At 43.1% G+C, this 14,238-nt stretch overlaps 1 protein-coding gene across 1 annotated transcript in view; it reads left to right on the top strand.

Moving 5' to 3' along the window:
• Positions 1-14,238, top strand: part of pappaa (pregnancy-associated plasma protein A, pappalysin 1a) — a 115,922-nt gene that overhangs the window by 56,534 nt on the left and 45,150 nt on the right. Inside the window, exons 12-14 of the mRNA XM_066660978.1 lie at positions 11,364-11,471; positions 11,607-11,742; positions 12,257-12,470. Of these exons, the coding sequence (XP_066517075.1) occupies positions 11,364-11,471; positions 11,607-11,742; positions 12,257-12,470 (458 nt within the window). The remainder of the gene's footprint in view (positions 1-11,363; positions 11,472-11,606; positions 11,743-12,256; positions 12,471-14,238) is intronic.

The raw sequence follows: 14,238 nt of genomic DNA, 5'->3' as shown, positions 1-14,238 counted from the left end.
GGATGGTCAGTGGAGACAAATGTCTCGTGCAAAATCACTATTCAAAATCATTCTGAAGGCAGCACTGCATTTGAGGCCAAAAAATTGTAGTTGGTTGCCAGGCAACAGGTACCGATGAGTGTAATTGGTTCAGTCACAGCAGGCAAAGCAGAGCTAACCAATCACATTCATCTCTGCCTGTGGGCTTGTGTACAATTACATTTGTCCTGCCGGTACCACTTTAAAATAAGACTAGATTTAATAAAGGTTTATGAATGATTTAAACATCTGTTTATGACATGGTTTTTAATTTGGCTGTAAACATGTTAATGTCGACTGATGGAGAAGACCAAGTAAGATTTATAGTATTTAGAGTATTCTGTAAGATTTGAGGTTTAACTGTGTAGATGGATGTGAGTTCACTCTTTGGCAAACAACAAGTCACTGTTGCCCTTTTTATATATGTCTTATAAATAATTAATACAAAAAAGTGTTGTTTAAAGTGGTACCATTCTGGCTGCCCTTTAGGACCATACTGAGTAGTGATTTTGCACAAGAGCTGTGGAAGGCCAGTGAAGATACATAAGTTTTTACATGCATGATCCAAGTCCTAGCTCCCCTACACCAGTTAGACCACTGACTTCAAGCATCAGATCTTCCATATCTTTGGAATTTTTCACTCACCTTACTCTGAACCACCAGTCAATGTACTGAAGTCATCTAGGAGTGAATCAGAACAGGAGTAGTCTGGGATTAACCTTGGTCACCTTAGTCTGAGCCTCAGGCCATGTGACTCTTTTGTCAAGTGACTTTAAGATCCTACATCTTTGGAATACATCACATCAGCTCTGATCAGAGACAGTGTGTGCGGCCTGGAAACCTTCAGTTGCAGCGTGATAAAAACAAACCTGTCCACAAAGGCTGTCAAAGGTACCTGCACATCTCTTTGCCGCTCAGATGCATACTTGCTTGCCGTTTGTTAGTTTGTTGTTTTTCTGTTTTTCTCCTCTGTGCTTGTTGCTTCCCCCACCTTCAGAAGGTCTCGGGATGGGTCCTGATCCTTTCAAAGGCCACCTACAAAGGTTGAGCCAGTTCCCCCTGTGGGGACCGAGGTTTGGTCGATAGAGATCAGCCCGGATGCATGAAAGGAACCGTGGTAGAGTGGAGAGTGGGAGGGAGGGCAGTGGTAGGGAAAGGGAGGGTGATTGTGTCTATTTGGAAGATGCCAAGGGGCCTGCAGCCATCACTGCTAGTTATCTGCCATGAAGAACACTCAGTCTTGTAGGTCAAAGGAACAGATTTTCATCATTGTGAAAGCCACATGCAAGAACACACACACACATGAATGCATTCACAAATTGAAAAACCTGTGTGTGTATCTCATGAGTAGAAAGAACAGGATGTCTTGCGTGCTTTCTGTGTGGGCCGGGCAGAAAGCTTCTTGGCCTGGCTTTGGGACAGAAACCCACCAGCTCTTGCTTGCTGTTTCGACTTGTGCCTTTCAAAATCCTCATCTCGTCCCAACGTCAGCACCAGAGTAGGTCGGCCCTTGCGGAATCTGCATGGGCCATGGCTTTCTTGGAAGCCCCTTCCTGAAGTGTCTGGTGTGCTTGGGAAGTCTGGTCAGCCGGTTCAGTTCCCAGGACACAAGTAGAGCAGGTTGTGTACTTGGGTATGAAAATATACAGACATCCACCAGGCAGAACTTCCTGATTTGGTGCCGTCCACTGCCAAGGCCGATATCCTGTTCACTGTCCCAGCTTCCCCGACCGCCTACTTCAGTTTTACAACAACAGAGCCGTTGGGGGAATGGGACCTCCTTTGCTGCATGTTTTACACATTCACAAACAGCAGTGGGATTGTACAATAGACGGATTGGGGCTGCGGTGAGTCTGAGGATGGAGTATAGGGTGTCTTTGTTTTGCACCACTTCACATCAAAAGAGGGGCTTCTGGTCTGTAGATTGTATTGTAGTGACATTTCTCTCATATGTACTTCTGGTCTAGAGCACTGCTTACTTTTTTGTCTTGCAACCCCATCCCAGAAAAACTGGTCATGTCTCACGACCTCACCCTCTTCCCCATTCCACTGATTAGACAGGAGACTCTCACGGCTAATGTCCCTCCAGCCTTAACCACACCATAGAACCCAAAGCAGAAGTAAAGATGCAAAAATTGTTAAGCTTTATTTTTCAACATACAGCACAATGCAACAGAAATATTGCCATGTATGTATGGGGTAACATGGGCCACAGACACATCAGAGCAGGCATTTTGTGGAAAAGTTGAAAAGGGAGGAGAGGCACACTTAATTGCACTGTCATGTTGTAAGATGCCTCTTCAAGAATTTCATTCTTAATTTTTTAATGAAGTTTTAATTAAGTAATTTCACTTCCAACTTAACATGCGAAGCTGTGCACTATGTGATCTTTACTCATTCTCATTTGTGCACAGCCACCTGAAGATGCTCCTGTAGAGACAGACCCATAGGAAAATGGCTCTAAATTGTTTTTGCTGGCTTTTTCTGTAGCCATTATTTTTTTTATTTCACCAACTCCAGCATTCAGCTGGGGCTTTTTCCATTTTTTTTTTTTTTCCAAGTTTGTGTAGACAGTGAACCCGCTCCATTACTTGACAGAAAATCATCTCATGACCCTTTCCATTTTTCGGCAACCCACAGACAGGTCGCACTCCCCCGCTTTAAGAACCACTGGTCTAGAGGCTCAGTATCAAGTGACGATTTAATAATGTCGTAAGCTGATGTTTTTGAATTGCTTTACACACATTAAAACAGGACCAGCTGTTAAACAATGACACTCAGACTTCCCTTTATTTTCTTGGCATAGTTAATGTGCCACTGATGAGTATTTCGCCTGTCGGCATGATCACCAGTATTAACTCGCCCGCACCCTTATAAAAAAGGCTTTATTGTAGACGTCTGATCTGGGGGAATAGGGGGATTTCAGTAGGACAAAAAAGGCTCTATGTCCAATTCAATGTCACCATTTGCTTGAGTAATTCCGCACCACATTCCATTGGTTTAGAGGGCGCTGTAAAAATGAGCAGGATTGCAGATTTCCGGTAGGCGGAAGAGTCAAAGGGCATCCTTCATGGTTATTGATCATTTCCATATAAATTCCAACAGGATTTTTTAAAGCAGGCCACAGCTTGAGGTTACTATGGTGGCGTAGTGCAGTTGCAGATGTTAAGGGTTGGTGCTGTTAATGGAAATAAATCACACAGAATTACACAGCAATGCTGACATCTTGATTTATGGCTTGTGTCAAGTGGATGTCAAGGGACAGGTTTTTGTTTGTGCTTCTATTATGAAACGCTGATTGTTATCAGCTCCGTGGAGGTGTGAGAGAATGTTTTGTTATTTTGGAGAAGAGGTTCTTGAAAGTACTTTCACTTTTGATTGTTTTTCTATTGCATTCCTTTCATTCCTATTTATTGTGACAGTGGACGCATGAGGAGTAATGTTTAAAAGCTTTTGGACGTCTCATAACTGTAATGACCTGAGTGGTGTAAGCTGCATTCATTGTGTACACGTGAATGTGTATCTTTGCAAAAAAAAAATCAGACATCCCAGCCTGCAAAAACCCAAGGAGGTAGCGTTAAGGACCCCTCACAACTCTCCCCACAAACCCTGAACCCTGCCCCCTAGACCTGAGATCTCCCAATTTGATTATGAAAGAATGAATACAACAATTTAACTTTTCACTTATTCTGTTTTTTTCTTTTTTTTAAATTTGTTTCTTGGCTAGTGCCTTTTCTATTTCTTTTTCAGTGTGTCTTGCTTGGCCAAGTTGAGCATTATTCTGGATGTCTGAAACTCACAGACGTGAGTTTCAGACTCACGTGAGTCTGTGAATTTTTTGATTTCACAAGACATCATATTATATGTTTGCCTCATTGATTAACGTTTATCTGTAAACTCTGCACTTAATATATATCATAATAAAATGCCATTGGACATAACATCTAGCCAGCAAGTTTAACTCATGTTAGCAATGTTAATGAATGAATGAGTCTTGGTAAACTCACCTCAACATGTCTTTTACAGTCATTTAACATGCCATGAGCAATAGAGGCATCACTGTTACTGTAGTCTGGCGTGACGTGTTATATATATATATGTATTAAACACTCTGCCATAGCGCTGCACCGCTCTAAACTGACGGCAAGGTGGTAAGACTGCAAAGCCCCACCCTTCGACAGACCTCACAGGTCTGAAAAGCACAAACGAGACCAATCTCCTTATCACAGGCTCACTGTGTGAGTGTGTGTGTGTTTGTGTCATGCTCTCTTGCTTGTGTGCTCTCAAAAATCACTTCATTTGCTGGGGATTGTGTATAATTTGTGGGCATCAGGGAGCATCTGTTTAAATCCGGGATACTCTGAAGCAGCTGCACATGAGATTAGATGTCAAGCATAGGCTAGAGAGATTATAGTGCCTCTCAGTTGTGGTTTGTGTTCTCTGGAGTGCTGGAGGACCATCCAATACCTTTGGCATGAATTGAAGCATTGTCTGTGATCCTGAAGGATCATCCAACACTGGAATATGACCTCACTAATATTTCACGGCATGCACTCAGATCCTTAGAGCAATGTCCCAAGAGTGTACAAGCCTTCCCAGAAGAGTAGAAGCTGTTACCACAGGACATGTCTGCACAAAAAAATACAAATAAAATAATAGCAATAATAATAATAATAATACAATAATCTAAAATAAATAAATAGAAGTTGGGCAAAACTTTTGACCACACATGGTAGAAGTATAACTTTTCAGCCTGGACAGTGAAGGGCATCGACCAAGAGCACAACAACAGCAACAACGCTAATGATATTTTCAAGTGGCTTTCAAGTAATTATGCGGAGAAATTGCCGGTGACACTAAATAATTGAGATGATTTATCACTTTCCTAAACACTTCTGTCTCTCCTGCGCTCGCTGTTCCTTGCAGAGCGAGGTTAATCGAGGTAGCCTCAGCAGCCCACAATCCTCCACCTGGCAGAGCAGGAGTAGGACGCTTAGTCCTACCATGTAATATGTCTTGCACGCTCCAGCAGAACATCTTGTTCACGGTCCTCGCTCTGCTGGGTTGTTGCTTTCAGCCGGCCTGGGTCCGGAGGGATTTCACCAGCGCCTTGCTCAGCGCTCAGGTTAACAACAAGCACGTGGTAGGCATAGTGGAGTGCTGGGGCTTGGGCAGGTGATCTCTCAGGAGCCTTGACACCACAGTGAGCTGACGCAAGCCCCAAGGCCCTGGAGGCGCATGAGGCCCGATGACGGCAGAGCGTGGAGATCTCTGCAATGCTAATATTAACCCAACTCTCTCACTTTCTTGCAAAGCATCCGCGTAGTCACATTAGTAACAACCCAATACGTCGCAGGGTCACTTTCGGGTAATGGTTTTCAGATACAGTTTTCAGCATGTGTGTGTGTGGATATGGTGTTGGGGTGGGTAGTGGTGTTCCTGCAGGCCATGGACTGTTTCTGTTTTTGTGTGGAAGTCTGCCACATTTGTTGAGCTGTTTAGGAGTAATGCCACTTTAACTGGTCATGCCACCTTAAATTAATGTGAGACAATTATCCAGTCTCAGTTCAGGTAGGGGGGACTTGCTTAGGGCCTCAGGGAAGTCTGGGCTTTCAGTTGTTCTAGGTCTCTATACGCACACCTGAACACCCTTAAAGCAGTCCATTGATTTGAAGGGATTTCTACACATTTTTTGGAGCTTTTACAATGCATGCCTTGCTTCTCCAAACGTAGAAGAGTGTGGTACCAGAGAAAAGTGGAATGGTGACTTTGCCATACCACTGAGGCCTCTCCAGATTCAATTATCATTAAAAGGACCATCTGGTTTCCCCATAAAAGACCAGGCTCTTAAAGGCAACCTCCATTTACATGCTTGGCTGTTAACACGTCAGGATTTTGGGGATGTGTGGCCAGCAGCTCTGGAAGTATGAAACGCTCTCTGGAAGACATTGACTGACCGCATATTTCGCTCTCGTGCCGACAATGGCAAGTATGCCAGCTTTGCACCCTCTCAGGCAAGAAGTATCCACAAGTGGCATACGTGTCCACTCCGTGGATACGTGAAATTAGTCTCATCTTCCTTTTGCTACTGAATTTCTATCTCTTCCACTTATGTGAGGACTTGGGCATGTCAGAGGACAGCAGTATGCCCAAGATTGCACATAGTAGATGAGCTTATGGTTGTGTTATGTACCACCAGATATTCAAATGGCCTCTGGGTCTTTAGTGGTGAACCGACGAAGACGAGAGAAGGCAGGGGCTTTTAGGTTCTGTCTGCTTGGCACCAGAGTTGAGGCTTCTTTAGGACATTACCTCACGTGGCAAGCTCTAAGCAGACTTTATCATGTGTCGTGATGGCGAGTCGAACCTCACACAGGTCTCCCACAAATGTCTCACAGATGTTGGGGCAAGTTGGCAAGCACTTTTCCTGTTTGTCCCAGGTTTTGCAGGAAAAACAAATCACAGTTTATCCAATGTGTTCAGGGAAAATAAACACATTTGCAAGTATATGTCAAACCAAGAATGTCCAGTCCCCGGGAGACGTCTATTTACACAGAGAAATAGAGCACAATGGAGGGGAGAAGGCTCCCTGGTCTCTAAGGTAAAAAGTAGGAAGCCTAGGTTCGAAGAAGATTCAAGACACTTTTGGATGTACACAAAGAACCTTAGGAGGGCAGCCATATCTCAGAAGGTTGTGAAGTTGTTTATCAAAATTGCTGCCAAATATGGCATCAACTACATCAGATCTTCAGAAAATGTTGGTCACTTCAGATTTTTGTCTCTTAAGGGACTGACATGGATCTTCAGCAGACGGCCCTATCGCACTTGATACCTGTTGATGATTTATTTAGCTTGTGTGGAAGCAAGTGATGGTACTTGCTTTTTTTCTGCTTCAATCCAAGTCTTGCCTCAGCGCCAGGTCCTGCAGCTGTTCCTGAATCAGCAGTTCATAGCAGAAAATCAGGCACATTTGATTCCTCTGCGAGGGTCTCGAGCTGTGCGTTCACAATGTCTGACCTAGCACAACCCCCAGCTGCTTTGTTTTATTTTTTTTATTTATTTTTTTTTTTTTCTCTATGGGAGGCACTACACCAAGGCTTATTACAAATTAAGTCATTTGTTATTTATCTTCCTACACTCTCTAAAAAAAATCTGTATGGTAGAATTACAGTATTATCACTAAAGGTACAAACAGTGGTTTTAAAGATCAGTTGTGTTCCCTAAAGGTGCATTGCATTCTCTTTTACAGAAGCATCAGTGAATATTTGTAATCGTTCATTATAGAACTGTGTAAAATAAAAGATCCTATGAGTCCTAGAGATGAAATGGGGCGTATGAAATTGATACAACTTAAGAATCTACAGTTAAAATAGAATAAGGTACCCTTCTACCCTTTTACCCTTGATGGTACAACCACAGAGATAGTTTTTCTGACAGTGTACTTACTTTATCCTTTGTTTTTTGGACCCTGGGGATGGATATTAAAAAACACTCCTAACTGGGTCATTTGCAGAGGCGTAGCAGAACCTACAAGATGCCTTTTAAAAGGCAGGGTCACTTGGCTCATTTGGAGTAACACTGAAATGTCCGAATGGACCTTTCACTCGTAGGTTGAAAGAGAGCTGGCGGGAACTCTAGTGGAGGCTGGAAGTGAGGGAAGAGGGGGTCAGACGGTTGAGGAAAAATCTGTGCGGGAGGCCAGCCCCTATGGCTTGGAGAGTACCCTGCTTTGGATTGCTTTTATCTTAAGTGGTGATTTACAAACAAAATCTTGACTCCACAGACAAGGGGGTTTGGCTGTGTTTCTGCATGTGTTGGTCTACATAGGGTGGGTGGTGTGTTGCGAGTTGGGGTTGTGTGTGTGAGGTGGGGGGGTGGTGGTCCGCAAGGAACCCCTCCCACCCAAACAGCACAGCTGGTCCGAATTACATCTTGGAAGCAAATGTCAAGCCATCCCAGGCTGACTTTGTTTTCAGGAGTGAATGCTGGGGGATATTTGCTTATAATTAACTTCAAAACATCCAGTGGCACAGAGGTGGACCATGGGAGGTTTTGACGTGTTCCCGCATGGTTAGCAGAGGTTGTGGCCTTTGTGGACTGTAAGTTAGAGGTCAAAATAAGAGGGAAATGATAGTGTGACATTGTGAAATAAAAAAAATAAAAATTTAATCCTGGGGCTGGAATGCAAGGCTGAGACAAGATCAACAAACCATAAGGAACTGTCTTTGACTGTGTGGCAACTGCTGCCAACCCGCCCACATTTGTAATCTTCCCATGATTGATTGCATAATAAATTCAGCTCCGCTAAAAGTGTTATGTGAACTCTTCTCGTGCCACCATGTCGTAATCAAGCAATGTAGCGTGATGGTTTTTGTTTTCAGTAGCCTTTTCTCACTAACCCAACAAGTCTCAACACGCTCAGAACATTTAGCGTGCTGTTTCTTCCACATCCTTTTTTTCTACTTTACTGCCTTCCCTTGCATTCCTGCAACTTGTGGTTTCTGACGATTTATTGTACATCATTTGTTTTATTGGTTTATTTTCCCCCGTGCGTTGCTTATGTTAGACCTTGCTTTGGCTGCTGTGTTGTGGTTTAGCAGTGATGTCACGAGGCTGAAATGCTATCCACAGGGAGACTTCCTCTCCCCGCCTCTGGGCAGCCTCCCCCCACCCTCCCCACCCCTCAGACTAGGGGGTGGGGGGTCTCATGGTGTCTGGATTTATTTACTTTCCCTAACAACCAAATCAAAATAATGACAACTCCATTTGGGGGAGGCTGTACAGTGGGAGACAGGACAATTATATAATAGGTGTTGGTGTTGGTGGGTGTGCTTGTAGTACAAAGGCATAATGCCACTGGGTGTTTGTGATAAACCATGGTGAAATAGTGCTGCCTAAGCATAAGCCCAGTGAGAAAAATAAGGGCTGCTGTAACACCACAGGGGTAAACCTTTGGTTATCACCTTGTCCCAACCTTCAGCCTCTCTGTGGAGCATCTCTGCACATCAGTCACATCAACAGATCTTTGAGGCAGATAGCACCGATATCTGGAAACTTTCCATGGGAGCTCAGGTTACTGGCATCTAATTTCATCGAATCAGTGGAAACGGCAAAAAGGTGTCCTTGTGCCATATCATGGAGCACAGGTTTCTGTGTGCTTTGTTTACTTTGATGAACCTTTGGGAGAAAAAAAAAAGAAAAACAAATCTGATATTGTTAAGAGGCCTTCGAGAGCCGTCTACACTTTCCACAAGGTTTTCAATTCCACCTTTCTTTGAAACACAGATTCTCCCCCTGATAGCGCCAGCTCAAGCCTTATCTCAGCCACAAACTCATCACTGCTGTGCACGCTAAAGCCCCAGTCATAGGAAACAGCACTGTGAACTCTCTGGGACTAGATCTGAGTTCAAGCTGCTTTCTTTCATTACGAGCAACAACCTTGTCTCCCGGATGTCGTAAGTCGTCCACCTTCCAAGATGTCTGGGGCTGTGATTGGGGCTTTAACACATGAACGCGAGCTAATTTGATGGAAGGAGTGTTTGAAACAACATGACAGTCAAAGAGGAGTGTGGAACCATTTAAAGCTTGTGAGTCTGCATCTGGTTCATTTGGTCCCAAGGTCTACATTTATCGAGAGAGAGAGAGAGAGAGAGAGAGAGAGAGAGAGAGAGAGAGAGAGAGAGAGAGAGAGAGAGAGAATGAGAGAGAGAGAGAGAGAGAGAGAGAGAGAGAGAGAGAGAGAGAGAGAGAGAGAGAGAGAATGAGAGAGTGGCTGGGGAGGATGGAGGGATAAGAATGGATTCAGGAATTCTGATTCTACTTTTGGAAGGTGGATCAAACGCTTTCAAGGCCGCGGGCTGCCAGATGCTAACTTGCTCAGCATTCCATACGTAATTTACTACAAAGCTGCAATGCACTGCTTTGCAGCTTCTTGGTGAAAATTCATACTGGGAGGAACTGACCACTGGCTGCCCTCTTCGTTGTGTCTGGAGATTTGAGGAAGTCGTGTCAGAACACGATTTACTTTGAACTCTAGTTTATAATGATTTCTGTCAAGCTGATCTTAAGCCGAAAGGACTTTTTTACTAAGATAAAAAGTAGCAAACTTTATTTATGAAGTCATCTTTATAAATGTTACATATAAATATATATTTTTTTAAATAATGCATGAGATGGCAAAGCAAATTCCTTATAGTACCGGTTTATCTGCACTGTCCGTTTTTGCAGATGTGTAGTTTAAAATATCTTTTGAACAGTGTTGCCCTTCATATTGTGTGAAAATTTCATCATGAATGGATGAACATAAATTCATTCTAGTGCAGGGTCACAGTGGGTTCAGAGCCTACCTGGAATCTTTGGGCACAAAGCGGGAATACACCCTAGAGGGGGCGCCAGTCCTTCACAGGGAGAACACACACACTCACACCTATGGACATTTTTGAGTCACCGATCCACCTACCAATGTGTGTTTTTGGAGCGAGGGTGGAAACCGGAGCACCCGGAGGAAACCCATGCAGACACAGGGAGAACACACCACAATCCTCACAGACAGTCACCTGAAGGAAACCCACACAGACACAGGGAGAACACACCACAATCCTCACAGACAGTCACCCGGAGGAAACCCACGCAGACACAGGGAGAACACACCACACTCCTCACAGACAGTCACCCTGAGGAAACCCACGCATACACAGGGAGAACACACCACAATCCTCACAGACAGTCACCCGGAGGAAACCCACACAGACACAGGGAGAACACACCACACTCCTCACAGACAGTCACCTGGAGTGGGAATTGAACCCACAACCTCCAGGTCCCTGGATCTATGTGACTGTGACACTACCTGCTTTTTTTTTTTTTACTTTAACTTTTTTACATTTACAGTGAACATTATAAAGGTATTTTCTTCTCCTGAAAAAAAAATAATACATATTTTACTTTAAAAAGTTCCATTATGCTGCATAGTTCAGGTCTGCCACATAAAGGCAGCCATTTTTTAAAATGAAGTTATATATCCAGACCACTAGGTGACAGTGTGACTAGGTGACATTGGCTTTCTCTTAATGTCAAAATATATATATATATATATATATATGTATTATTTTTTATTTATTTATTTTTCAAATCACTGAAAGTAGTAAGCCCTGCAAAGGACTGGCGCCTCCTCTTGGGTGTGTTCCCACCTTGCTTCCAGTGATTCTGGGTAGGCTCCGGACCCACCGCGACTCTGAACTGATTATCGGTTACAGACAATGAATATTAAGAAGACAATAAATTAATGAAAGTATTAATTAATTGAGTTTAAAGTGTTTCACGGTTGAATCGTTCTCTCCCCCCAGACCTGTCAGTCCAAGGTATTTGACCTGTCTGATGGTGTGTCCCAGTACGCCTGGTTTCCATGTCGCGATGCGCAGCAGGTGGCCTGGTATCGGCGATACTGGCTAAAGGTGAGTTTGAGTAAATAACATAAAACTCTACTGTGCTATAAAGAGTACACTTTTCAATTCACTGAGCATTAGCTTTATTCCTAGTATTTCTAATTATGCCAATTTAAATCTGCAACATACTCCCACTGTTTTCAGGCCTCCTTCTCCCACCCTATGGTCGCTGCAGCAGTGATCATCTATTTAGCAGCAGATGGGACAAGCTATCAAGACCAGACCCAGTGCAACATAACTGTCCAGTTGGTGGACACCAAGGACAAGATCCACAACCTAGGTGCGTCCACAGGTGTGAGTGTGTGAGTGACTGGGTGAGTGTATGAGTGACTGGGTGAGTGTATGAGTGACTGGGTGAGTGTGTAAGTGACTGGGTGACTGTATGAGTAACTGTGTGAGTGTCTGAGTGAGTGTGTAAGTGACTGGTAGAGTGTATTAGTGACTGTGTGAATATGTGGGTGAGTGTGTGAGTTACTGGGTGAGTGTGTGAGTGACTGGTTGAATGTATGAGTGACTGGGTGAAGGTGTAAGAGTGACTGGGTGAAGGTGTGTGAGTGACTGGGTGAGTTTATGAGTGACTGGGTGAGTGTGTTAGTGACTGGGTGAGGGTGTAAGTGACTGGGTGAGGGTGTAAGTGACTGGTTGATGGACTGGTGCTCTGTCCCTGCCTTGAACCCAATGATTATGTGACCATAATCATAATGATAGACTGTGACCATGATCAGGATGAAGTAGTTACACAAGATGAATGAATGAACTAATGAACTATTACACTATTATTATTTCCTCTTCAGGTGATTGGCGTCTGAGCTGTCGCAACAACCCCCTGGTGATCCCCGTGAACCATGACCTCAGCATGGCCTTCTACCACACCAAGTCCATCGTGCTGCTGTTTCGCTCTGAGCTGGTGGCCATCTCCGGCGTGGCCCTGCGCTCCTTCCAGTTCTTCGACCCCATCACCATCAGCAGCTGCCAGAGCAATGAAATTTACAACCCCATGGGTCAAAGGTGAGCTCCTGAGCTGATTTATCATGTCTACCTCAAACAAGAAGTTTTCAGAAGCTCCTCCCACCTTCAGGTTGCAGCATCCGAGAAGCAGGCTTTGCAGTTTTTAAATATGATGGTTTCAGCCTTGATTCTGTTTTGGAACAACTGTAGGAAGCGTGGAGGCACATTCACAAAGTCTTCAGCCTTGGCTTCGCTTTACATTTTGGACACCATGTCACTTTATGCTAATTAATAATATCTGTTTTGCATATAATTTAGTGCAGAACATCTTTCGTTCTTATTATTGTTACCTTTCCTTTTTTTTTTATTTTTTTTTTCACTTTTCTGAATGGTTTAAAGGCACATTCAGAATATCTGTGTCAGTTAGCCAAAGCTCCATGGGTTTTCAATGGATCACAAAGGAATATAAACCTTTATTCCATTAGTTTATGGGGTGATCTGATCTCTAACATGAAAACGTTTTGTGTAATTTGGAGCAGAGTCATCCTTGCCATACCTCTCTGTAAATCACACCACAGTAGTAATTTGCAAATGCTGGAAATGACCATTTCTTATATTGAAAATGGTGATTTGCATCCACTCCAAAAACAGTTTACGGAGTGGTCTAGCGGCATAGTTATAATGCACGCACCCACACATACACAGATGTACACACACTCACTTCCCAAATATGATCTATGTCCTTGAATTCTTTGTTTCTCTCTGGCCTCTGGGCTGTTTTGTGTCATGCCTGAAGGCTGTGGTGGATTTACAACGTTTTTCCCGTAATCCTTCTACCTCTTCAAAACACCACGTCCCCAATTCCCACTGCTGTCAACTAACAGGGGTCATTACGACCGGCTTTTTATGCTCCATCCCGTGTTTCCGTCGCTCCATGCCTTTTAAACAAAAGCGCTGGCATTCTCTTGCATATTTGGATGTGGTGGAGGGAGGCGATTTGTTCATTCCCTTTCTACTCTTCGTTTTGATGATTTGCTTTAATGAGTGTATGTGGACATAAAAATACCTCAGCCTTTGCAAAATGACAGACATGACTCTCAGCCAATCGCAGCTTCTCTGGGCATTATTTCTTCCAATCAAGTGTATCAAATCTGCAGTGGAAACAATTCTTACTGCTCAATAATAAGGATGGTATATAAGGATATATATATATATATATATATATATATATATATATATATATATATATATATATATATTCTACCTAATTAATCTTAATGAATTACTATTATTATTATTATTATTATTATTATTATTATCCATAGGTAAATATGTGTTTAAAATCACATAATTAATATCACTGAAAAAAATTAAATTCCCCTCTTATCACTGATTAAAACTCCTTTGTTTAGAATTATATATTTAGAATATACTTCTGCGATTAAAGTCCTCTAATGCCTCAAAATGACTTAGATACAGGTTATCTATGAATAAGGCTTTAGTTCCCACCTCTATCTTTATTCACTCCTCTAATGCTCATCTACTTCTCAAAAGCCCCATTCTGCAAGCATTCATTTCTTTAGGTTTATGATGTCAGAAACCCTGGCTGTCTTAATCTGTGTATTTGGAACATTGCAGTTTCAAAACAGAAATCCTCTGTCAAGAGACGTTGTCTTTACCCTCTCAGCCCTTGTTTTTGAACTCGGATGCTTAGTATTTAACCCTCCATTTGTTTAGGAATGTCCAGCTGCCCACATGAATGTAGTTTATTGACGATAAATGGACTATGAATGGCGGAGATGCTGAAAAACATGAAGCACATGCCGTG

Source organism: Hoplias malabaricus, chromosome 2 (assembly GCF_029633855.1).
Source record: "Hoplias malabaricus isolate fHopMal1 chromosome 2, fHopMal1.hap1, whole genome shotgun sequence".
NCBI classification, from domain to species: domain Eukaryota; kingdom Metazoa; phylum Chordata; class Actinopteri; order Characiformes; family Erythrinidae; genus Hoplias; species Hoplias malabaricus.
This window is presented reverse-complemented; position numbering and strand designations above follow the sequence as displayed.